The sequence below is a fragment of the Mesoplodon bidens genome, assembly GCF_964165515.1.
Source record: "Mesoplodon bidens genome assembly, chromosome: 11".
Taxonomy (NCBI): Eukaryota; Metazoa; Chordata; class Mammalia; order Artiodactyla; family Ziphiidae; genus Mesoplodon; species Mesoplodon bidens.
The window spans coordinates 56,456,548-56,483,180 of record NC_138167.1 but is presented as its reverse complement, the minus strand read 5'-3'; the positions used below and the strand labels follow the sequence as shown (position 1 = coordinate 56,483,180).

Below are 26,633 nucleotides of genomic sequence, written 5' to 3'. Positions count from 1 at the left end.
ACTTCTAAAACTATTCTGAATAATAGTGATGAGAGTGGACAACATTGTCTTGCTCCTGATCTTAGTGGAAATGGTTTCAGTTTTTCACCATTGAGAACAATGTGGGCTGTGGGTTTGTCACATATGGCCATTATTATTTTGAGGTAAGTTCCCTCTATGTCTACTTTCTGGAGGATTTTTATCATAAATGGGTGTTGAATTTTGTCAAAAGATTTTTCTGCATCTATTGAGATGACCATATGGTTTTTCTCCTTCAATTTTGTTAAAATGGTGTATCACATTGATTAATTGAATATATTGAAGAATCCTTGCATCCCTGGGATAAACCCCACTTGATCATGGTGTATGATCCTTTTAATGTGCTGTTGGATTCTGTTTGCTAGTATTTTGCTGAAAATTTTGCATCTATGTTCATCAGTGATATCAGCCTGCAGTTTTCTTTCTTTGTGACATCTTTGTCTGGTTTTGGTGTCAGGGTGATGGTGGTCTCCTAGAATGAGTTTGGGAGTGTTCCTCCCTCTGCTATATTCTGGAAAAGTTTGAGAAGGATCGGTGTTAGCTCTTTCATAAATATTTGATAGAATTCACCTGTAAAGCCATCTGGTCCTGGACTTTTGTTTGTTGGAAGATTTTTTAAAATTTAATTTTATTTATTTTTTTATACAGCAGGTTCTTATCATTTATCTATTTTATACATATTAATGTATATATGTCAATTCCAATCTCCCAATTCATCACACCATCCCTACCCACAACTTTCTCCCTGTGGTGTCCATACGTGTTGGAAGATAGTTAATCACAATTTCAATTTCAGGGCTTGTGATTGGTCTGTTTATATTTTCTATTTCTTTCTAGTTCAGTCTTGAAAGGTTGTGCTTTTCTAAGAATTTGTCCATTACTTTCAGGTTGTCCATTTTATTGGCATATTGTTGCTTGTAGTAATCTCTCATGATCCTTTGTATTTCTGCAGTGTCAGTTGTTACTTCTCTTTTTTCATTTCCAATCCTGTTGATTTGAGTCTTATCCCTCTTTTTCTTGATGAGTCTGGCTAATGGTTTATCAGTTTTGTTTATCTTCTCCAAGAACCAGCTTTTAGCTTTATTGATCTTTGCTACTGTTTCTTTCATTTCCTTTGCATTTACTTCTGATCTGATGTGTATGATTTCTTTCCTTCTGCTAACTTGGGTTTTTTTTGTTCTTCTTTCTCTAATTGCTTTAGGTGTAAGGTTAGGTTGTTTATTTGAGATGTTTCTTGTTTCTTGAGGTAGGATTGTATTGCTATAAACTTCCCTCTTAGAACTACTTTTGCTGCATCCCATAGGTTTTGGGTCATTGTGTCTCCATTGTCATTTGTTTCTAGGCATTTTTTGATTTCCTCTTTGATTTTTTCAGTGATCTCTTGGTTATTTAGTAGTGCATTGTTTAGCCTCAATATGTTTGTATTTTTGACAGTTTTTTTCCTGTAATTGATATCTAGTCTCATAGCATTGTGGTCAGAAAAAATATTTGCTATGATTTCAATTTTCTTAAATTTACAAAGGCTTGATTTGTGACCCAAGATATGATCTATCCTGGAGAATGTTCCATAGTACTTGAGAAGAAAGTGTATTCTGTTGTTTTGGATGGAATCCTATAAATATCAATTAAGTCCATCTTCTTTAATGTGTCCTTTAAAGCTTATGTTTCCTTATTTATTTTCATTTTGGATGATCTGTCCATAGGTGAAAGTGGGGTATCAAAACCCCCTACTAATATTGTGTTACTGTGTATTTCCCCTTTTATTGCTGTTAGCATTTGCCTTATATATTGAGGTGCTCCTATGTTGGGTGCATTAATATTTACAATCGTTGTATTCTTCTTGGATTGATCCCTTGATCATTATGTAGCGTCCTTCTTGTCTCATCTTTATTTTCAAGTCTTTTTTGTCTGTTACAAGAGTTGCTACTCCAGCTTTCTTTTGATTTCCATTTGCATGGAATATCTCTTTCTGTCCCCTCAGTGTCAGTCTGTATGTGTCCCTAGGTCTGAAGTGGGTCTGTTGTACACAGCATATATACAGGTTTTGTTTCTGTTTCCATTCAACCTGTCTATGTCTTTTGGTTGGAGCATTTAATCCATTTACATTTAAGGTAGTTATCGATATGTATGTTCCTCTTACCATTTTCTTAATTGTTTTGGGTTGGGTTTTGTAGGTCTTTTCCTTCTCTTGTGTTTCCTGCCTAGAAAATTTCCTTTAGCATTTGTTGTATAGCTGGTTTGTGGTGCTGAATTCTCTTAGCTTTTGCTTGTCTGTAAAGCTTTTAATTCCTCTGTCAAATCTGAATTAGATCCATGCTGGGTAAAGTAATCTGGGTTGTAGGTTTTTCTCTTTCATCACTTTAAATATGTCCTGCCTCTCCCTTCTGGCTTGCAGAGTTTATGCTGAAAGATCAGCTGTTAACCTTATTGGGATTCCCTTGTATGTTATTTGTTGCTTGTCCCTTGCTGCTTTTAATATTTTTTCTTTGTATTTAATTTTTGATAGTTTGATTAATATGTACCTTGGCATGTTCCTCATTGGATTTATCCTGTATGGGACTCTCTGCATTTCCTGGACTTGATTGACAATCTTCTTTCCCATATTAGGGAAGTTTTCAACTATAATCTCTTCAAATATTTTCTGTCTCTTTTTCTCTTCTTCTTCTGGGACCCCTATAATTAGAATGTTGGTGTGTTTAACGTTGTCCCAGAGGTCTCTGATACTGTCCTCAATTCTTTTCATTCTTTTTTCTTTATTCTGCTCTGCAGTAGTTATTTCCACTATTTTATATTCCAGGTCACTTATCCGTTCTTCTGCCTCAGTTATTCTGCTATTGATTCCTTCTAGAGAATTTTTTTTCATTTATTGTGTTGTTTGTCATTGTTTGTTCACTCCTTAGGTCTTCTAGGTCCTTGTTAAACGTTTCTTGTATTTTCTCCATTCTATTTCCAAGATTTTGGATCATCTTTACTCTCATTACTCTGAATTCTTTTTTAGGTCCACTCCATATTTCCTCTTCATTTGTTTGTTCTGGTGGGTTTTCTACCTTGTTCCTTCATCTGCTGTATATTTCTCTGTCTTCTCATTTGGCTTAACTTACTGTGTTTAGGGTCTCCTTTTCACAGGCTGCAGGTTCATAGTTCCCATTGCTTTTTATTGTCTGCCCCCAGTGGGTAAGGTTGGTTCAGTGGGTTGTGTAGGCTTACTGGCGCTGGGGACTGGTGCCTGTGTTCTGGTGGATGAGGCTGCATCTTGCCTTTCTGGTGGTCAGGTCCTGTGTCCAGTGGTGTGCTTTGGGGTACCTGTGAACTTATGACTTTAGGCAGCCTCTCTGCTAATGGGTGGGGTTGTGTTCCTCTCTTGCTAGTTATTTGGCATGTGGTGTCCAGCACTGGAGCTTGCTGGTCCTTGAGTAGAGCTGGGTCTTAGCATTTATATTGGGATCTTTGGGATCGCTTTCACTGACTGATATTACGTGGGGCCGGGAGGTCTCTGTTGGTCCAATGTCCTGAACTCAGCTCTCCTACCTCAGAGGCTCAGGCCTGACACCCAACAGGCACACTGAGACCCTGTCAGCCACACAGCCAGGTACGTGGGAAGTTCCTTGCCTTTTGGGAAGTCTGAGGTCTTCTGCCAGTGTTCAGTAGGTGTTCTGTAGGAGTTGTTCCACATGTAGATGCATTTTTGATGTATTTGTGGGGAAGAAGGTGACCTCCACGTCTTACTCTTCCACCATCTTGAAGGTCCCCCAGCTATTTAAGACTTGATTCTAGAACTCTGACTTTGAAGCTTACATTCTTAATTATTGTACTACCCTGCTTCTTTTGATAATGTAAATGGGCTAAAAAATAAAACATCAAACCCATGCAAAATTTAACCTAGAATTCTAGCTTGCTATTTCATTAGTTTTTCTAGGCTATCAAATTATATTTTTTATCAAGTTATTTGAAAGTAATTCTGTTTTTTGAAAGTAATTCTTTTTTGAGCTAATATGTATAACTGTTATTCCTACTTTTTCAAAAGTATGTTTTATGTTGAAATACTACAGTACAGAAGTTTCTATGTTTTATCTAATTCTCTATGTGTTGCTTTAGAGAAAAAAGTGTATTGGTAAGACTGTGGGTCTGAAAATAAATAAGTTTGTGATACCTACTTCTCAAATTATTACATTTAATGTAAGCTGAGAGCTTGACAGGAGAATATTTCTGTCATGAACTTTACATAGACTGAGATTGACTATGGCCTCAGGGACACATGTACATTAAAATATGACCCCCTCAAAAAAACTGTTTTCAAATGCTAGCAGCAGACTTAGTAAAAAGCTTAGTGTGCTGCATGAAATATAACATAAGCAGAAAACAGCATGTCAATAATGGAAAAGCAACAAAAGCTGTAAACTCCATCTTTACTTATGTGTTATGTTCCAACAACAGCATACATTCAAATTAAACCCAAATTTATTTTTTAAAAATTAATTTAAATACATGAAAAAAACACAAATTATAGACCTTACCTCCTTCTCTTTGAACTATATGATAGAGGTGAACATTATGTAGAATACAATCTAGATCGTGGTCTGTATAGCCTTTATCATGCATGTCATCCACTGAATCTGGATAAATGACTTGATCCCGAAGACTTCCAAGAGACATGTACGGCCTGTAAAACACCAAGAACACAAGAATCTTAGTACAAAATCAGTTTAGTTTACTCAATGTGACATTCTGGTGGTCTGAAAACTCCAGAGCAGACTTTAAATACCATATTTCTAGGATTATATTTATTACTTGGTGATGAGTATTTCTCTCTCAGGTGTGGCAGGATAAAACACTGTTATATTCATGTAAAAACATATAGAGACATAGCCACAAGAAAAGTTTCTACAAGAAATACTTGGATGTTTTCAGCAGAGAAATACATACTTGTTCTGTTGTATTTTATAAATGTTGCTTCTGTATTTCATCTAAAACTATTTGGGTTAAACATAAAATTTGAGGTTTTGACCCAGCAATGTGAACAAACAAAACTTAAAAAGTATCATTCACAATAAGAGAAATGCAAATTAAAACTATACTGAGTTTCTTACTTATCACATTGGTAGAAGTTCAAAATTTGACAACTCACTCAATTGGCAAGTCTATGGAGACACAAGGAACTTTCATACAATGTGAAAATGCAAAATGGTACAACCCTTTGGAGAGAATTCTACAAACCAATATATCATGTGGTCTTTGACCCACTTCTAGGAATTTATTTTAAAGATATACTTCCAAAAATACACAGCCATTCACAAAAAAATGTGTAAAGTTATCCATTACAGCATTCTTTGTAATTGCAAAATATTGAGAACAACCTAAATGTGCATACGAAGGAGACTGACTGAATAAACTATAGAACCTGAACTATGCAGCTATAAAACAGGATGTGGAAGATCTCTATGAATTGATATAGGGTGATTTACATAATATATTGTTAAGTTGAAAAGCAAAGTGCAAAGTAGATATATAGCTGGGTTTCTCAACAGTGGTATTATGGAGATATTAAATCAGATATTAGATCAGATAATTCTTTGTCACTGAGGTATATCCTGTGTATTATAGAATGTTTAGCGGAACACTTGATCTCTACGCACCAGATGCTACTAGCATCCACTGCAGCAGTGACAAAAAAAAAAAGTCTCCAAATATTATTTTGTCCCTTTAGGGGACAAAACCACCCCCATTTGATAGAACCACTAATATGTAGTATACCACTTCTATGTAAAATGAAAGCAAAATAAGAAAATATACATCTGTCTGCTTACATTTACAAAAGGAAACAGTAAACCAGAAACTAACGAAATCAGTTACCTATAGGAGATGGGAGGAACAAGGCAGAATAGATAAGAGAGTGAAAAGGCCTCTTTAAGAATACTTTCTATATAGTTTTTACTCTTAGAATCATGTTAAAGTGTTATTATTTTTTTTTAATTTAACCAGTAAAATGAAGGAAGAAACCCTAAAATTGAATACAAACAGAAACAAATGAACTGAAAAGTATATCAAATGAATAACATAACCACATAAAACGGGGAGGAGGGACTGATCCAAGTAACTTTCAAATTTGGTTACATAATTTCAGTTGAAAACCAAAAGAACCACAAAGAAACCTTAAAACTAATTGTTCATGTTTCTTGTTGCTATAGGCGTAGCAATTCTGAAACTATGTTGTAGGATTGACCAAGCAAGTAAACATTTTAATAACGTCAGGAGGTAAGCTTCTCCCTGTGGAAGAAGGAAGATACAAATATGAAATGTGGGAAGGTGAGAAAAATATACTGTAATGTTTAATTTGAATTAGAGTATCAGCATGAGTTCATAATTTTTTGAACAAAAATCTTTTTCCTCAATCTGTGTACATTTGCTGCATCCTGATACTATCCTTTGAGAAGGTCACAACAGCATTTAGGAAGTATAGAGGGTTGAATCGTGGACCTCAAAGATATGTCCAAGTGCTAACCCCTATTATTTTTGAATGTGATCTTATTTAGGAAAAAAAAAAAAGGTGTTTGCAGATGTAATTAAGTTAAGGATCTTGAGATAAGATTATACTGGATTAACCAGATGGGTCTTAAACCCAATAAATACCTTTAAAGAAGAGGAAAAACACAGGGAGGAAAGTCATGTGAAGACAGAGGCAGAGATTGGAGTTATGCTGTCACAAGCCTGGCACCACTGGAAGCTGGAAGAGGTAAGAAAAAAATCTCCCCTTGAGCTTCCAGAAGGAGGGTGGCCCTGCCAACACCTTGATTTTGGACTCCTGGTCTCTAGACCTGTGAGAAAATAAATTTCTGTTGTTTCAGACCAGCAAGTTTTTGGTTTCAGTAGATCTTGGAAACTAATGCAGGTAGTATTATTGCAAAAAAAATGTGTAAACTGTATTGTATCATTAGGAAGCTATCAGATAAACCCAAATTGTGGGACTTTATGAATATACAACAACAACAACAGTCCTGCACTCATTACAAATATCAATGTCATAAAAGACAAAGAAAGGCTAAGGAATTCTTTCACATTAAAAGAAACTAGAGCAACATGGCAACTAAAATATAATGTATGATGATGGACTGAGAAAAACAAGTTATTATAAAGAATAGTACTATGACAATTGGCAAAATTTGAATGTGGAAGTTGTTGGAGGAGGTAATCAAGAGGACTTCACTGCCAGTTGACCTGTGAGCTGGACCCAGGCAATCTGATGCTCCAACCCCCTTCCCTGACCTTGGAATGTATGCTCAACCCACAGTTCCCATGGCCGCTAACTATTTTCAAGGACACAGAGTTGAGGGAGCAATGTGGTGTTGAGACCATATGGATGGTATACATGACCGAACCCCATTAAGGCCTCTATATAAACATTTAAGATTCTGGTGGATAGAAGTGGAGAGGCTCATCTTGAGGCTGCCCATGACAAGCCTCAAATGTAAATTCCCTTGCTTATTAAACCTGCCATCCACCAATCTGGAGTGGTCTGCCTCTTTCTTCTGTCTCTTCTTGCCCTCTGTGTACAAGGGCTGGTTTGAGAACCAAAAAAAGTATGTTCAGATAATATTATATCAGTGTTAATTTTCATGAATTTGATCATCACACTATGTCTATGTTAGAGGCTATTCTTGCTCTTTGAAAATACTGTTCCTCATTGAGCAACATGGGTTTGAACGGCATGGGTCCACTTATACATGGGTTTTTTTCAATAGGAAATATTACAGTACTTTACAATCTGTGGTTGGTTGAATCTGCAGACGTGGAACCGTAGATATAAAGGGCCGACTATAAATTATACATGGATTTTCAACTGTGCTGGGGTCAGCGCCTCTAACCTCTGCATTGCTCAAGGGTCGTACACCCTAAAGAAGTTAGGGGTGAAGATTTATTTATAGAAACTTACTTAAAAAAAAAACAATGTGTGTGTGTGTGTGTGTGTGTGTGTGTACAGAGAGAGAATTAAAGGTTTTAAATACAAACTGTGTTTGTAGATCAATTCTCTACCTATTTTCCCATAACATGCAAATGATTTAGTTGAAGGATAGATAGCACAAAAATTTATTTTATAAGAGATTTAACTAATATTTGAAAATCAAAATATTTATATTTCAATTATACATATATTCATTCAAGTAATAAGATTTTCAATGGAGTCTTCGCAAATATAAGGAATCTCTAGTCATATTTTTAAAATTGAGATATAATTCACATTATAAAATGCACCCTTTTAAAGTGTAAAATTAAATGATTTTCAGTATATTTACAAGCTCATGTAAATATCACCAGTATCTAATTCCAGAACATTTTCTTCACCCCCAAAAGAAACTCCATACCTAAGAGCAGGCACTCCTAGTTCTTCCCTCCTCCCAACACCTGGCAATCACTAATTTACTTTCTGTATCTGTGGATTTGCCTATTCTGGAAATTTCACATATTTTCATATGTATGAATCACACAATCTGTGGTCTTCTTTCTGTCAGCATAATATTTTCAGGTTCACTCATGTTGTAGCATGTAGCAGTATTTCATTCCTTTTAATATCTGAATTAAATTCCATTGTATGGATACACCATATTTTGTTAATCTGGATATTTCAGTTGTTTCCACTATTTGGCTATTATGAATAGTGGGCATACACCTAGGAGTGGGGCATATGGTAACTCTGTTTAACTTTTTGAGGAACTGACCAATTGTTTTCCCAAGTGGCTGCATCATTTCTAGTCACTTTTCTTCTACCATATTCCATATGTCTTCTCCTGCTCTCTGATTTTCTTCCTTCTCCAGTCTAACCATATATTTTTTAAAAACAGAATTAGGACAAAAACTTATTTGTTTATTTCCATCATTTTAAGCATTTATATAATGTGATGTTATCTTAAATTAATATCTGGTAATAATAACAGTAGCATAAAATAGATACTGACTATCAGGGCCAGTGAACAATTTTTTAGTCGGTATCCTGAGACTACTAAGAAGAAATACAAGGAAATATTAGGAGTCAATACTTTAGCTAACTTACAAAGTGATGCCAGTTCCAACTTAATGTAAATCAGAAGTATAGATACCCCTAGCATAAACCCCAAATATAATTCAATCCACAGAACAGCCATGACACAATACATAACTGAGACTGCAATGATTAAAATACATCTGAACATTCGTTTCAATGGTGTTTCTACAGGATTCCACCATAAGACTTGATTAACTGGAAATATTTGATGAAATTATATTTTATATCTACATTTCGGGGAAGACAGTATAGAGTCATGGTTGTGATAATAGGCTTTGGAGAGATGGTTCTGGACTGGAATCCCAATCTCACCGTTTACTAGCAATGTGACCCAAATTCTGAGCTATAGTTACGTCATTTGTAAAGTAACTCACTTTACTGCATTTGTTATGAGGATTAAATGAAGCAGTAGGTTTTTTATTTTATTTTATTTTTTTGCGGTACATGGGCTTCTCACTGTTGTGGCCTCTCCCGTTGTGGAGCACAGGCTCCAGAGCACAGGCTCAGCGGCCATGGCTCACGAGACCAGCCGCTCCATGGCATGTGGGATCCTCCCGGACCGGGGCACGAACCCCTGTCCCCTGCATCAGCAGGCAGACTCACAACCACTGCACCACCAGGGAAGCCCCGAAGCAGTAGGTTTTTATAAAGCAATGTAGAGCACTTGGTACAGTACTACAGGCACGTAGTAGGCATTCAATAAACCATTATGGAGACAAAAAAGTTCATTTCAACTTAGTTATCTACCTATGTGAAGGGGCAATATCTTAAAAAAGAGCATAAGTTTGTTTTCTATGTCTGTGTGTCTGTTTGTATTTTGTAAACAAGTTCATTTGAAAACAAACTTATGGTTACCAAAGGGGGAAGGGGAAAGTGAGGGATAAATTAGGAGTTTGGGATTAGCAGATACAAGCTACTATATATAAAATAAATAAACAGTAAGGTCTTACCATACAGTACAGGGAACTATATTCAACATCTTGTAATAACCTATACTGGAAAAGAAAATGCCACACACCTATAGTCAATTTATCTTTGATGAAGGAGGCAAGAATATACAATGGGAAAATGACAGTCTTTCAGCAAGTCGTATTGGGAAAGTTGGACAGCCACATGTAAATAAATGAAGTTAGGACACACCCTCTCACTGTACACAAAAATAAACTCAAAATGGTTTAAAGACTTAAACATAAGACATGACACCATAAAACTCCTAAAAGAGAACATAGGCAAAACATTCTCTGACATAAATTGTACCAATGTTTTCTTAGGTCAGTCTCCCAAGGCAATAAAAATAAAAACAAAAATAAACAAATGGGACCTAATCAAACTTACAAGCTTTTGCATAGCAAAGGAAACAATAAACAAAATGAAAAGACAACCAACAGAATGGCAGAAAATATTTGCAAATGATGTGACTGACAAGGGCTTAATTTCCAAAATATACAAAGAACTCATTGATCTCAAATACAAAACCAAACAAACCCTAGCCAAAAATGGCCAGAAGACCTAAACAGACATTTCTCCAAAGAAGACATACAGATGGCCAATAGGCACATGAAAAGATGCTCAAAGTCACTAATTATTAGAGAAATGCAAATCAAAACTACAATGGGGTACCCCCTCACACCAATCAGAATGGCCATCATTAAAAAGTCTACAAATAACAAGGGCTGAAGAGGATGTGGAGAAAAGGGAACCCTCCTACACTGTTGGTGAGAATGTAATTTGGTGCAGCCACTGTGGAAAACAGTATGGACGTTCCTTAAAAAAGTAAAAATACAATTACCATATGACCCAGCAATCCCACTACTGGGCATATAACCTGAGAACACCATAATTCACAAAGACACATGCACCCCAATATTCATTGCAGCACTATTTACAATAGCCAGGTCATGGAAGCAACCTAAATGCCCATCGACAGATGAATGGATAAAGAAGATGTGGTACATATATACAATGGAATATTACTCAGCCATAAAAAGGAACAAAATTGGGTCAATAGAGACGTGGATGGATCTAGAGACTGTCATACAGAGTGAAGTAAATCAGAAAGAGAAAAACAAATAACGTATATTAACTCATATATGTGGAACCTAGAAAAATGCTACAATGAACCGGTTTGCAGGGCAGAAATAGAGACACAGATTTAGAGAACAAATGTATGGACACCAATGGGGGAAAGTGGCAAGGGGGGCGGGCGTGGTGGTGGTGGTGGTGTGATGAATTGGGAGATTGAGATTGACATATATAAATTAATATGTATAAAATGGATAACTAATAAGAAACTGCTGTATAAAAAAATAAAATTCAAAAATTCAAAAAAAAAATGATACATGAACCCCTATGTTCATAGCAGCACTATTCACAATAGCCAAGACTTGGAAACACCCTAAATGTCCATTGACAGATGAATGGATAAAGATGTGGTTTATTTATTCCATGGAATACTACTCAGCCATAAAAAAAATAATGAAATAATGCCATTTGCAGCAACATGGATGCAACTAGAGATTATCATACTAAGTGAAGTAAGTCAGAAAGAGAAAGACAAATACCATATGATGTCATTTATATGTGGAATCTAAAATATGACACAAATGAACCCCCCTATGAAATGGAAACAGACTCACAGACATAGAGAACAGGCTGGTGGTTGCCAAGGGGGAGGGGTTTGGGGGAGGGATGGAGTGGGAGGTTGGGATTAGCAGATGTAAGCTTTTACATATAGAATGGATAAACAACAAGGTCCTACTGTACAGCACAGAGAACTATATTCAATATCTTATGAAAAACCATAATGGGAAAGAAATAAAAAGAATGTATAGATATGTATGAATGTGTGTGTGTGTGTGTGTGTGTGTGTGTATATATATATATATATACACATATATATATATATCTGAATCACTTCAATGTACAGCAGTAATTAACATTGTAAATCAACTATAGGTCAATTTAAAAAAGAATATATATGTAACTGAATCACTTTGCTATAACCAGAAACTAACATAACATTGTAAATCAACTATACTTCAATTTAAAAGAAAAAAGCAGATACAAAAGAATTTCTATTTAGCCAGCTAAAAGACATGTGGTTTTATTCCCATAGTAAATTTTTATTATTCTCAACATGATTAATAAATAATACATAATTACCTAGATTTTAGAGAGTATATTCTGTTAAACACTTAAGTATCTCGTTTACTCAGAAATATTTCTTTTAGTAACTGGAGCACCACTTAGTTCACTGCAGCAATTTATGGGACCTCAAAGGTATCAATATGCATAAGGCTGCCAAATGTTTTCTTTGTAAAAGGAATTTGAAGAAGCAAAACTTTGTAACTTCTAATTGGGAGATTGGGATTGATACATATACACTATTGATACTATGTATAAAATATACAACTAATGAGAACATACTGTATAGCACAGTGAACTCTATTTAATCCACTGTGGTGACCTAAATGGGAAGGGAATCCAAAAATGAGGGGATATGTGCATATGTATAGCTGATTCATTTTGCTGTACAGTAGAAACTAACACAACATTGTAAAGCAACTATACTCCAAAAAAATTAATTTAAAAAACTTTGTAACTTTGGGACTTCCCTGGTGGTGCAGTGGTTAAGAATCCACCTGCCAATGAAGGGGACATGGGTTCCAGCCCTGGTCTGGGAAGATCCCACATGCCGTGGAGAAACTAAACCCGTGTGCCACAACTACTGAGTCTGCGCTCTAGAGCCCGCGAGTCACGACATCTGAAGCCTGCGTGACACAACTACTGAAGCCCGCGCATCTAGAGCTGGTGCTCCGCAACAAGAGAAGCCACCGCACTGAGAAGCCTGCGCACCGCAACGAAGAGTAGCCCCGCTTGCTGCAACTAGAGAAAGCCCACACACAGCAGCGAAGACCCAACGCGACCAAAAATAAATAAATAAGTAAATAAATAAACAAATAAAATTGATTTTTAAAACTTTGTAACTTCTTTAAAAGATTCATTTAATATTATTTATGACTTCTTTATGACTTCTGAAATCTGTCAATTCTCTTTGATGAACAGATATGAAAATTTATCTCATAAAAACTCTTAATTATAATTAAGTTTTGCTTTGCAATGCTTAATTTCTTATTGTGTTTATAAGCCTAATAATATGTTGAATATGCATTCTCAAAATTTTAAAAAAGTAAAAACAGAACTAAAAGGAAGACACTCTTAGCTACTAAGTTTTAAAAAATTCAATCAGGAAGAGATTTAAATTAAATGTCTACATAATTTGTTATTTGATTTACTGTTACTCAAAATGATTTAATAGAATATGAAAATTGCTATTTTGAAAATTTATGTGAACGGAATATTGATGAAATTATATAAAAATATTTCATAAAAGTATATATTCATTAAGGACCCAAAAATATTGCTTTATTAAAGTTCCTTTTTTTCTCAATTGTTTTATGATCATGGGAAATGGTAAAAATAACATGTTCTATATGTGTTTATTGAAGTACATAGCAACTAAGGATACTCTAATAATAGATTTTATTAATATAATTATTTTAAAATACTACTATAAAGTTACAACTGAATTCTCTGGAAAGGCTATAGCAAGGAAATTTGGGTTGATGTTGAATCTATTTGAAAGCACAAAAAAATGGAGGACCCTATATCCCATGTTTATACGATTAGTTTGCTTGTGATCCTTTCTCCTGCTCATAGGTCTGGAATTTAACATTTTAAGTTAGCTCAAGTTTCTCTAGTGCTACCACAGTTATACATAATTGATAAGGACTTAAAGTACTCTTTACTAAACTTTCCTTTCTAGATATATAGACCTATTCAGATTATCTTCTAAATATTTCAGGTAGATCAATTACCATGTCACTTGCTCTGGCCCATCAGAAAGTATAAACGTAGTCCAAACAACAAAAGAAATAGATTGCTTACAATTAGCAGATATCAAAAAGATAATGTTATCTAGTTTCAATTTATTTTCTCTAAGTAAAATCCAGAATTACCTCTATTTGTTGTGGAAAAGATATTGGAATAAAGCTACAGGTGTCATACTATAATTTAGATTATCATTATCTGAGCAATTATCAAAATTTCCTTTGTAATCTGAAATTACTTTGAATGCATCTATATTTAAAACTGTTAATTATAATAGTAAAATTAAAGTAAAATTATTAGAGATCAAATCCACTCCCAGGGATTATGGCTTTTTACAGTTATATTACAATGTCTCAGGGTACTTCTATAATTTGTATTATACTGCCTACTTTTCTATATTAAATATCTGACAATATATGATTCTTGGCAAAATGTATTGACATTTATTAGGGTTTATACTATTCTCTCTTTTCCTCTTTAATAGAGACAAAGTAGGAAGAAGAAAGCACTGAGAAATGTTAGCTCTGTACTTGAAGTCTTTGGAATGATCACCCAAAATGCTAAATATTTCACAGTCAACTAGAATTTAATTGTGAACAATATTGATAAAAATTTTACAGCAATACTCATGTATTTAAGGCATGAGATGTGTTAAGTTTAAGAATAAGGTACAGCTAAGTACTGCTGTGTTACCATAGTAATAAGTTAGCAATCTGAAAGCCATAAAATCTAGCTATTAATAATTCATATAAATGTACATTCTGGAACCAATCATGTCATCAGAATTTTTTCATGAACAGCAACAATTAGATTTGAGTCCTCAATGCATAAGTCACTCATAATAGTCTTAAAATAAATATGTAGCAAAAAAGAAGAAATTCCCAACTGAAAAGATATACTTACCATTATTGAAATTACATTTCTAAGATAAGATATTTCTAGGTACCAAAGGAGATATGTGCACAGCCTTTTAAGAGCAGGGACTGTGTTTATTTCCAAGTAGTAATAAAAATGCTGTTAGTGTAATAATCAAAGTACTCCCAAACTGGGAAGAGTGCAAACTTTTTAAAAGTCAACTTTGTTGTATTTATCATTATATTAGATTACTGTATGAAATTCCTGATATTTGACCTACAAAAATTGCAATTCCATTTGGTTTAACCTAATAATTGACTCATAAAATAATGAAAACTTTTATATGCAAAGGAAGATTTTTCCATTATCATTTTTATAAATTAGCCTATAAAAGAGTTAAATATGAAAAAAATGTATCCTTAACATTTTTCCAAGTGATAAATAAAAATTAAAGCAAAAAATAAAAAGCTATGGGAAATCATTCTTATATTTATAGATCTTTTAGAGATTTTTAAAAACTGAACTGTACCAATTAATACACAGGAGGTACTAAAATGTATAGTTTATCATTCTGAGCCAATTGTCCAAAGATATTTATGCAAAGTTTACTTGATTTGAATCTAATAGTCAGAAAGCAAAGGAATAGAAGTGAATTAGCTATAGCAATACTACTGAGCCTTATTCGTGGCTAAAATAATTTCTTTTAAAAAAGATATGTTAAGTGACAAATATTTATTGCCATCACAAAGAAGATTCTGTGACATACCTAGTGCAAGCAAGAAAATAAATAGTTTGCTTCCTAATTAGTATAAGCCAGACCAATTTGGCAGTAGAAACCAAATCAGTGGAGATGTTCATTCACTCATTTATTAAATCATTCATCAGACATTCATTGCACAGTTACAGTATGCCAATAGGTATAATACAGACTTAGTAGAATACCCCCAGTGCTGTACAGAGTGCTGTACAGAGACATGCCCTTTCTAGCTTATATTCTATAAAGATTTATTCAACAGTGACTCAAAAAGGGCAAAATCTGTTCCAGTGACAACTCCCTCTCCTCAAGTCCAGATTTGTCTAATTTGGGGGCAACAAGATCAGTGTATGTATCACCTTTTAGGTATGGGGCTCCATGAGTATGCCTGGATTAAGCCATATTACATTTTTCCTTTACTACAGTGCCCTTTCAGATCAACATTCCACTCAGGCTAGCCTGCATCTTACTTAAGTAAATACACTCCTTGTCCTTCAGTGGCTCTCCCTATCTCGTTTTGGCACCTAGAGATTCATCAAAAAGAATCAAAAAGTCCAAAAGCTAGAGACTCAATAGAAAACAGTCATCAAGATATCTAAAGTAGCACGACCCCATATTCTCATGTACGTCCTCTTCCAGATCACACCCTCATTTTTTAATCTGAGATCTTAGGCAAAAAGAAGAAAAGTAAGTATCACACCAAAAATTCTTTACTGACTATGAGGGCACCCTCTCTTCCATGGAGAAAGGAGGCAAATTAGGTCTTCTAGCCACCTTTCTGGTCTCATGTGCTTTCTGGTTCCTTAATAGTCATTATCTAGTTTTAAATGTGTGGATTAAAAAATGCTGTTGTACAACATAGTTCTCTTATCCCTCCTAAGAGGAAATCCTGGATTTGGAAGGCATTCATAAAGAAACAATTCAAAAGAAAGTTCATATTTTAAAATATCTACAGAACTTATTTGACGCAGGCACATCTTACCATGCAGTACAGTTGTGGCAATGCTGCTGTTACCAGTGTTATTTAAGTATTCTGTCCATTCTGCTGAACTTCCTAACACAAAATACAGTCTTTGTTGCAAAAGATAATCTCTTCTTTTGACAACTTAAAGGGTAAATAATAATTTTTTATGCCATAATGCATCATGAAAATTAAGATTTGCTTATTTTACATTTCTACAAGAAGTCTGATTTAAAACTATGGGTATATTTTTGAAATATTATTTTATATTTTATAGAGAAATAGATTTTAGCAGAATAGGAAAGAACAGAGAACATATTCTAATTTGAAAGTGATTTTAACATAGTTTAATTTAAATGAATTTCACTTTTACACAAGAATATAGCTTGTTTCACATTAACATAAATGAATGACAGCCAAGTATCTGTGCTAAACTTTATGCTAAAATTGGCTTGGATTGCCCTATACCCCAAGAATTATAAGGACCTCTGCTTCCAAACAATAGCTTGATATTAGTACAGATTCAGCATACCAAGCAAACAACCTTAACTGGTGATACTCACTTTCAAGGGCAGGCAGGAGAGTAGTAATTTTTCAGGAACATGTACCCTGCTGCTAGCAATAAGCAAGACAAAGTGACTTTAGAGTCAGACACACCAAAGTTTAAATGCTGGCTCCAAAATTTATCAGTGGAATGACTTCAACCTCTCCAAGTGTTCTCATCTATAAAATAGGGATACTAACACCAACTTTATGAGTTGTCATACAGAAAAATCAGAAACATGTAATATATGTAAGCAGTGACTAATATATAGTAATTGCTTGTGTTAGTAGTAATAGACCAGAGATGCTCAGCCCTTGCTCAAGATGCCCTAGGATCCACCAATTATCTTAAGAGGTCATAAGACTGTCAAAATAAAAATCAATATTAATTCACCTTATTTAAAAAATACATAACCTATATCATTAAAGGAATGTGTGGAAATGCCATCAAAGAAAACAATGGATTACATGTTGGCACTTCTAAAAGATGAGATTTCATGTCATAAGCTCTTCTAAGAGAAACAGTTGAAGAATATAGAAATTTTTGGAAGTGAATGCAAACTATAAAAGAATGATAGTTTGTTATTCCCCATATATTTGGGACAGTGTTAGTGAATCTTTTTATTTTATTAATTTAGATTAAGACTGTCTGAAAAAAGATTTTAAGGTCAAACAGTAGGGCTTTTTTTTTTCTACCTGAGGTAGATGTTTTTCATAAGATTATTTTATTAACCTGCAATGAGAGGCAGTGAATACAGAGGATTTGTATCCAAAGATTTGGTGAACTCTGACCCTGGCTTTAAACTGGTGTGCAACTCTAACTATTAAAGTTTATAATCCCTTTGAACTCAAATTTAATCATTTAAAATAATCTATTTAGCATGACATGCAGAGAGTGATCAATAGGTACTGTTCATATGTTAAAAGATAGAAGTAATGTTATCTATATTTAATTCTCTGTACAATCTAATTAGTCATGCTATTATTCCTGTGTACAACCAAATTTAGGATTTTAATGTTGTATTTAATTTAAAACTATGATTCGTAACTACTTTATCTATTAAGCAGCATTTACACTTAGTCTAGAAGATTAAGTAACATGATACTTGAATATAATATCTTGTGAATGAAGTAGTTAGTAAATAAATACTGAGCTGATAATATGTTATTTATAATTTCAAATATATTCTGACCAAAAAAAAATGAGTGTTGTAGAAACAAGTTACTGTCTTCTTTTGCTATGTTTTTCAAGAAGCACTAATAGACCAAAATTTAACCTGTTAAGATTATGTCATTTATTCAAAAAGAGGAGATGAGCTTCTTAGGTGGATACTAGGGAAAGGGCAGACCCCCAAAGCACTAGAGAACTTTAAAAAGTAATTCAGAGAACTTCAGCTGAAAGAACATCTTAGGAATGATTAATGACCTAGGGGATGGATGCTATTATCTTCAGTATGTACCAATGACATAATATTAATAATAAATAATTGCTTAACTCAGCTTGGTGTATTAGAAGGAGGGTGGATAGAACAGCCCTGCTTAGAAGGAAGTATCCTAAAAACAAAAACAGAAGACTCATGCTTACTTGAATCTGTGGCATTTCTGCTCTACTTAGACATTTGAGAAACATCCAATTTATGTCAATTGTTAAAATTCTAACTTTCAAAACCCAGGTCAAGTGACACGCTGTTCTACAATATTTTTTCTCATTTTGAATATTTCTATAGCATTTCTTGTCTTTCTTGAGGCATTTATCCTGGGTTTTATAGGACATAGTTGTATGTTTTTGTTTATAACCAAATTAGACACAAACACACATTGAGAGTGTGTCTTTCTTTATTCAGTATCCTCTAAAGTATCTTCTAGCAGGGAATTAATAAACATTGATTAAAAAAAAAGGAGTAGAGCATTGACAAAGAATAAAGTACAGTAATTTTCCCAAGATATGAAATAAAATATCCCTACTATTCCACCCCCATTTTTTTCTTTTCTTTTCTTTTAAAAAATGCTTAGTCAAATTTAATTCAATCCTTATAATCCTTTCACTTTCTTAACCTTTTACTTCTCATACTTCAAAGTCAAGTACGGGCAGAAATGTGTACAAATTATCTTTTCATGCAAATATGTAGGAAGTCTGAATCTATTTTAGATCTGTTGGCCTTAGTGTAAATATCTGGGCATAAAGTTTACAGTAGTAAGAAGATCATGGTTAAAATTTCTGTCCCTAGATATTTCTACCAAGAAAGGGTAGTGACAGAAGGAACTTTGGAAACAGAATTACATGGTGGGTTGTTGCCAAACTGGAGAATGTTGCTGGGGAGAAATATGTGATGTATACAACTGATACCCTGGAGAGTTTTTTTTTTTAAGTAGTACAAAGGAACCCGAGATTTTGGTGCCTTTTGTCAGTAAACACTTATTATCTTCTGTCTTGCTTTCTGCCCTCCCTTCCATCCTCCATCCCTTCCTTCTTTCTTTCCTTCTTCGCTCCTTCCCTTCCTCTCCTTCATGCTGTTTCCCCAACCCCAACCAAATGTTTCAATTTCCCCTTTTGGTAAGTGTTAGCATACAACAGTATTTTGTTAGCAAGTGAACTAAACAAATTAAAGATTGGGCTTCAGGGATTCCCTGGTGGTCCAGTGGTTAAGAATCCATCTTGCAATGTGGGGGATGCCAGTTTGATCCCTGGTCGGGGAATTAAGATCCCACAAGCCGCGGGACAAATAAGCTCGCAAGCTGCAACTACTGAGCTCATGTGCTCTGTAGCCCACGCACAGCAACAAAGAGCCCGCATGCCACAATTATGACCAGACGCAGCCAAAAAAAAAGAAAAAAAGATTGGGCTTCAGAGTCTTTAATGGCTGAAGACAGAGATGTACTAGGGAATTACTAAATGACTAATGAGCCATAAATTTGTGGATTAGTGAAAGCTAGAACAGGAGATCATAAATCAACCTTTAAGTGGTTAAGACAAAGTGCACCAAGAACTGACAAAAGAAATTCAGGATCTGTATTCAAGTGTAAGAATTTTCCTGAGGGTCAGATGGCTAATACAGTAGGGAACAATGAGTTTCAGCTATCAGTTTAAAAAGTATAGTCACATTACTCAGGAAATTCAGTCTCAAACAGCCTAAGATTGCCAAAATAGTTTAAGAACTATCTGAGCAAAACTAAGAATTTTACCATCTACCATCCCAAATAACTTTTTATTTGTATTCTTGAAACAAGGCCAAGATTTTCTTTTATCTGGTTCTCATTATTAACATTGCTGAAGTAACAAAAGATATTAACTGGGAAAATATTGAGGTGATTTCACAATTTCTCAGGAATTCAGGTTTCCCAACTTGAAACTGAGCCATAGCAGCTCTTCAAATTCTCTGAAAATTTCATTAAAAACATAAGCAGTCCCAATATACTTAATCAGAACATTTTTTCCCTCAGTTTACTTTTTCTTCTGTACACTACACGACATTATTAGAAATCCATTTTAACAAAACCCACTCCTTTTTCGCCATAAAAATAACAATTAATTTACATTTTATCATTGCATAAGGAGATTGATCCTCTACCAAGAAGTCTTTCTATCATGAAAAGTGAAAACAGGGGGATTATTATAAAGGTCTGTTTGTGACTTATGAAGTTTATTCTGTAGGTACATAAGACTCAATTCTATATTTAATTTACAGTTTTTTTCTGCCAAACTAGTACTTAACCTATATTCTATTGCTATAAATTAATGCAATAAGATACTAGATAATATTCATTAATAAGAATATCCTAAAAAGAAAAGTTTAAGATTACCTACTGACAAATATTTTGAAATAGGTTGTAGCAGCTTTCTTTCTTTTTTTTTAACTTTTTATTTTATTTTGGAGTATAGCCAATAAACAATGTTGTGATAGTTTCAGGTGCACAGCAAAGCAACTCAGCCATACATATACATGTATCCATTCTCCCCCAAACTCCCCTCCCGTCTATGTAGCAGCTTTCTTTTAAATCATAAAGGCACATAAGATTATTTTCAAACTTTTTTGAAAAAATGAATAGCTTTTAGAATACTAGATGTAAATACTATATTTAGGCTCTCCTAGTTTACATATACATTTAAATAAATTTTATGCTCTTTTGAAAGATATTGGTCCTATAGGATTTTAAACAAATACCAATTTTCATGTTTCTAGAGGCTTTATAATCAAGATAAAATGACTTTTAACATTAATTCTTAAAAAAATATTAAGCCTTAAAAAATAGACTTTCGGGCTTCCCTGGTGGCGCAGTGGTTGAGAGTGCGCTTGCCGATGCAGAGGACACGGGTTTGTGACCCGGTCCGGGAAGATCCCACATGCCGCAGAGCAGCTGGGCCCGTGAGCCATGGCCGCTGAGCCTGCGCGTCCGGAGCCTGTGCTCCACAACGGGAGAGGCCACAGCAGTGAGAGGCCCGCATACCGCAAAAAAAAAAAAAAAAAAATAGACTTTCATTCTCATTTTTCTTAACTAAGTTGTAGTTGACCTTTTGCCTAGGCAAGAGTAAATTTCATAATTAAGAAAAAGTTTCCTAGTGATTTATGCTTGTTGCAAAATAACATAGGTCTCGTGAGGGCAAAGACTAGAATTTTTGCACTTTTTTTTCCTTTTTTTTTCCACTTTTAAAAACTGTGGTAAAATACATGTAAAATAAAATTTACCATATTAACCATTTTTAAGTGTACAGCTCAGTGATATTTCTTCCAGGTTTACTGAGATAAAGTTGACGTATAACATGGTGTAAGTTCAAGTTATAAACACGTTGATTTGATATTCTTACATACAGCAAAATAATTATCACCATATTGTTACCTGACACTTCTATTACTCACATAATTACCACTTTTTTTGTGGTGAGAACATTGGTCTACTCTCTTAACAACTACCAGTATATAATGTGTTATTAACTCTAATCACAATGGTGTGTATTAAATTCCTTGAATTTATTCAACTTCTAACTGTAAGTTTGTACTCTGGACCAACATCTCCCCATTTCCCCCACTCTCCAGCTCCTGGTAACCACCACTCTACTCTGTTTCTACAAGTTCAGCTTTTTTAGATTCCACATATAGGTGATATCAATACAGTATTAATCTTTCTCTGTCAGACTTATTTCACTTATGTTGTCACAAATGTCAGGATTTCCTTTTTCATGGCTTAAGAATATTCCATTGTATATACATACATACCACATCTCTTTCTATTCATCTGTTGACAGACATTTAGGTTGTTTTCATATTTTGGCTATTGTGAATCATGCCTCAATGAACATGGGAGTTTAGATCGTACAGTAGTTCTCTTTTTAATTTTTTGAGGAAACTCCATACTGCTTTCTATAGTGGCTCCACCAACTTACATTCTCACCAGGAGTTCATAGGGGTTCCCTTTTCTCTACATCCTTGCCAACGCCTGTTATTTCTTATCTTTTGAGATTAGCCACTCTGACAGGTGTGAGGTGATATCTCATTGTGGTTTTGACTTGCATTTCCCTGATGATTAGTGATGTTGAGCACCTCTTCATGTACCTGTTGGACAATCTGTATATCTTCTTTGGAAAAATGTCTATTAAGATCCTCTGCCCATTTTTAAACTGTGCTTTTTTTTTTTCCTATTGAGTTGTATGAGCTCCTTATATATTGTGGATATTGACCTCTTATCAGATATAAGACTTGCAAATATTTCCTCCCATTCCATTGGTTGGCTTTTCATTTTGTTGGTGGTTTTCTTCACTGTGTAGAAGATTTTTAGTTTGATGTAGTTCCACCTGCTGATTTTTGCTTTTATTGTTTGTGCTTTTGGTGTCATATCCAAAAAATCATTGCCCAGACCAATGTCAAGGAGTTTTTCCTATGTCTTAAGAGTTTTATGGTTTCTGGTCTTACATTTAAGTCTTTAATCCATTTCAAGTTCAGTTTTGTGAGTGGTGTAAGACAGAAGAAGTCCAATTTCATTTTTCTGCATGTGGTTATCCAGTTTTGCCAATACCATTTATTGAAGAGATTATCCTTGAGTAGTCTTGACTCTCTTGGCAAATATTAATTGACCATATGCAGGCATTTATTTCTGCGCCCTCTATTCTCTTCCATTGGTTTATGCCTATTTTTATACTAGTACCATACTGTTTTGATGACTATAGCTTTGTAACAGAGTTTGAAAACAGGAAGTGTGATGCCTCTAACCATGTTCTTCTTTTTCATGATTGCTTTGACTATTCAGGGTCTTTTGTACTTCCACAAAATTTTTAGTATTGTTTTTTCTATTTCTGTGGAAAATGCCATTGGAGTTTTGATAGGAATTGCATTGAATCTATAGATGGCTTAGTGCAGTATGGACATTTTAATAATATTAATTATTTCAGTCCATGAATCTGGGATATCTTTCCAATTGTTTGTGTCTTCTTTAGTTTCTTTCCTCAAAGTCTTATAGTTTTCAGTGTATAGGTCTTTCACTTCCTTGGCTAAATTTATTCCTAAGTACTTTATTGTTTTTGATGCTATTGTAAATGGAATAGTTTTTCTTTATTTCTTTTCAGATAGTTTGTTGCTAGTGTATAGAAACACAATTGATTTCTGTATGTTGATTTTGTATCCTTCAACTTTACTGAATTCATTGATTTGTTCTAAATGTTTTTGGTGAAGTCTTTAGGATTTTCTACATGAAAGATCATATTATCTGCAAAGACAATTTTACTTCTTCCCTTCTGGCTTGAATGCCTTTATTTCTTTGTCTTGCCTGATTGCTCTATCTAAGATTTCCAGTACTTTGTTGAATGAGAATGGTCAGGGTGGGCACCCTTGTCTTGCTCCTGATCTTAGAGGGAGAGCTTTCATTCTTTCACCATTGAATGTGATATTAACTCTGAGTTTGTCAAATGTGGCTATTATTATGTTGAAGTATGTTCCTTCTAGATCCAGTTTGTTGAGAGTTAATATTATGAAAGGATATTGCATTTTGTCAAATGCTTTTTCTGCATCTGTTGAGATGATCATATGATATTTGTTTTTCATTCTATTAATGTGGTGTATCATATTTATTGATTTGCAATGTTGAACCAACTTTGCATCCCAGGGATAGGCTAAAGGCTCATCAATATTACCTTTACAAATAATCACTTCTTAGTTTTATCAATCTTTTCTATTGGTTTTCTCGTTTCTATTTCATTTATTTCTGCTCTTCTCTTTATTATTTCCTTCCTTCTGCAAAGTTTGGACTTTATTTGTTGTTCTTTTTCTAGTTCCTTTGAGATGTAAAGTTAGGTTTACTTGAGATCTCTTTTTTTCTTAACTTATTGCTATAAATATCCCTTTTAGAACTGCTGTTGCCATATCACATAGGTTTTCATATACTGTTTCCATTTTCATTTCTTTCAAGATATTTTAATTTCTTCTTTGATCCACTGGTTGCTCAAGAGTGTGTTGTTTAATTTCCACGTATTTGTAAAATTTTCAGCTTTCCTCCTGTTACTGATTGCAAGTCTCATGTTGTTATAATGGGAAAAATTCTTGGTATGATTTCAATCTTCCTAAATTTGCTAAGACTTATTTTGTGTCTTATCATATAATATTCCTAGAGAATGTTCCGGGCATGATTGAGAAGACGTGTATTCTGCTGCCATAGGATGGAATGTCTGTATATGTCTACTAAATCCATTTGGTCTAAATATTGGTTCAAGTCCAATATTTCCCTGTTGATTTTCTGTCTGGATGAACTGTTGAAAGTGGGGCACTGAAGTCCCTAACTATTAATTTATTGCTGTCTATCTCCCTTCAGATCTGTTAGTATTTGCTTAATATATTAAGATGCTCTGACGTTGAGTGTACATATATTACAACTGTTATATCTTCTTGATGAATTACCCCATTTTCATTATATAATGACCTTCTTTGTCTCTTTTTAGCAATTTTGGCTTAAAATCTAATTTTTCTGATATAAGTATAACTATCCCTGCTCTCTTTTGGTTTCCATTTAGATGGAATAACTTCTTCCATCCCTTCACTTTCAGTCTATGTGTGTCTTTAAAGCTGAAGTGAGTGTCTTATAATGTCTTATAACGCAAATAAGTTGGGTCTTGTTTTTTCATCCATCCAACCATTCTATGTCTTTTGATTGGAAAAGTCAATATATTTACATTTAGACTAGTTATTGACAGGTAAGTATTTACTAATGCCATCTTATTGTTTTCTGGTTGTTTTGTCTCTTGTTCCTTTCTTCCTCTCATGCAGCCTTCCTTTGTGAATTGGTGATTTTCTGTAGTGGTATGCTCTTATTTCCTTCTCTTTATCTATTGTGAATCTACTGTGGGTTTTTGTTTTCTGGTTCCTATGAGGCGTATATAAAACATCTTGCAAGTTTTACTCTCTCCCTTTTATGTTTTTAATGTCATAATTTTCCTCTTTTTATATTGTGTATTCATTAATAAATTGTACTAGTTATAGTTATTTTAATACTCTTGTCCTTTAACCTTTATACTAAGAGTTAGATGGTTAACACACCACCATAATACAGTATTAGAGTATTATGAATTTGACTATATATTTACATTTACCAGGGTTGTATATTTTCATATGTTTTCCTGTTACTAATTAGCAGCCTTTCATTTCAATTTGAAGAACTCCTTTCAGCATTTCTTGTAAGGCAGGTCTAATGAACATGAATTCCCTCAGCTTTTATTTGTCTGGGAAAATATTTCTCCTTCATTTCTGAAGGATAACTTTGCTGATTATGCACTTTCTTATGTCTGAGAAATGTCTTTTATTGCTCAGGGTATAGCTATATTCAAGAACTGTATCTAAAAAAAAAAAAGAACTGTATCTATATTATAAATGAAATCTAAAATGGCAAAAAATAAAAAAATTTATGTATACGATTTTATCTGCATTAAAAGAGTAGATTCTATGATGTAACAGAATATTTCCTCATGATTTTATGCTTTAAAACCTAAATAAGAAATTAAAATCGGTCTACTTAATGCATTAACGTCTGAAACTTAAACTTTGGCAGTATTATTTAATTTTCAGATCCAGAACATTTCCCAAAAGGATTCTAAAGCACAGACAGAAAGAGACAATGATTCTGCTGTTACAGATGTTATCTATTTTGTGTTAAATATAAGTATTCATAGCACTGCTCACATCCAATATTTTCTTACTGGCAATACAGTTCTTCATCCTTCTACACTTCAGATAGCTTCCTACTACTCTGATAGGTCTTACTTTAAAGAAAAAGCCCCACAAAGCCTCATCCACATAACTACAACATATGATCTAAAAATTAGTCCAGTGGGCAGGACTGTACAAACACTTTCTGACAAAGGAAAAAGATGAAGAGAGATGTGATAGCTTCATACTTGATGTAACTTTTATATTTGCTCTTGCAATATAATTTCAGCATAGGTGCTCTATTAGGTTCCACAGAATAGTCCTCTAACACAATAGGAGTACTTCTGTGACGTCGACCTAACCCAGGGTGATGACAGATGGAAAACTTACTGGGTCAGATGAATTTAATTTTAATTCTCTTTAAATGTAATTTTCTCTCACCCACAATGAATATTC

At 34.1% G+C, this 26,633-nt stretch overlaps 1 protein-coding gene across 5 annotated transcripts in view; it reads right to left on the bottom strand.

Annotated features, from left to right (window-relative positions):
- ABCD2 (ATP binding cassette subfamily D member 2) overlaps nucleotides 1-26,633 on the bottom strand; it is a gene marked incomplete at both ends in the record, with an annotated part of 79,921 nt that overhangs the window by 33,504 nt on the left and 19,784 nt on the right. For all 5 annotated transcript variants that reach the window (XM_081249312.1, XM_081249314.1, XM_081249315.1 and 2 more), the window contains one exon: nucleotides 4,533-4,678. In XM_081249312.1, coding sequence (XP_081105438.1) covers nucleotides 4,533-4,678 — 146 coding nt within the window. The remainder of the gene's footprint in view (nucleotides 1-4,532; nucleotides 4,679-26,633) is intronic.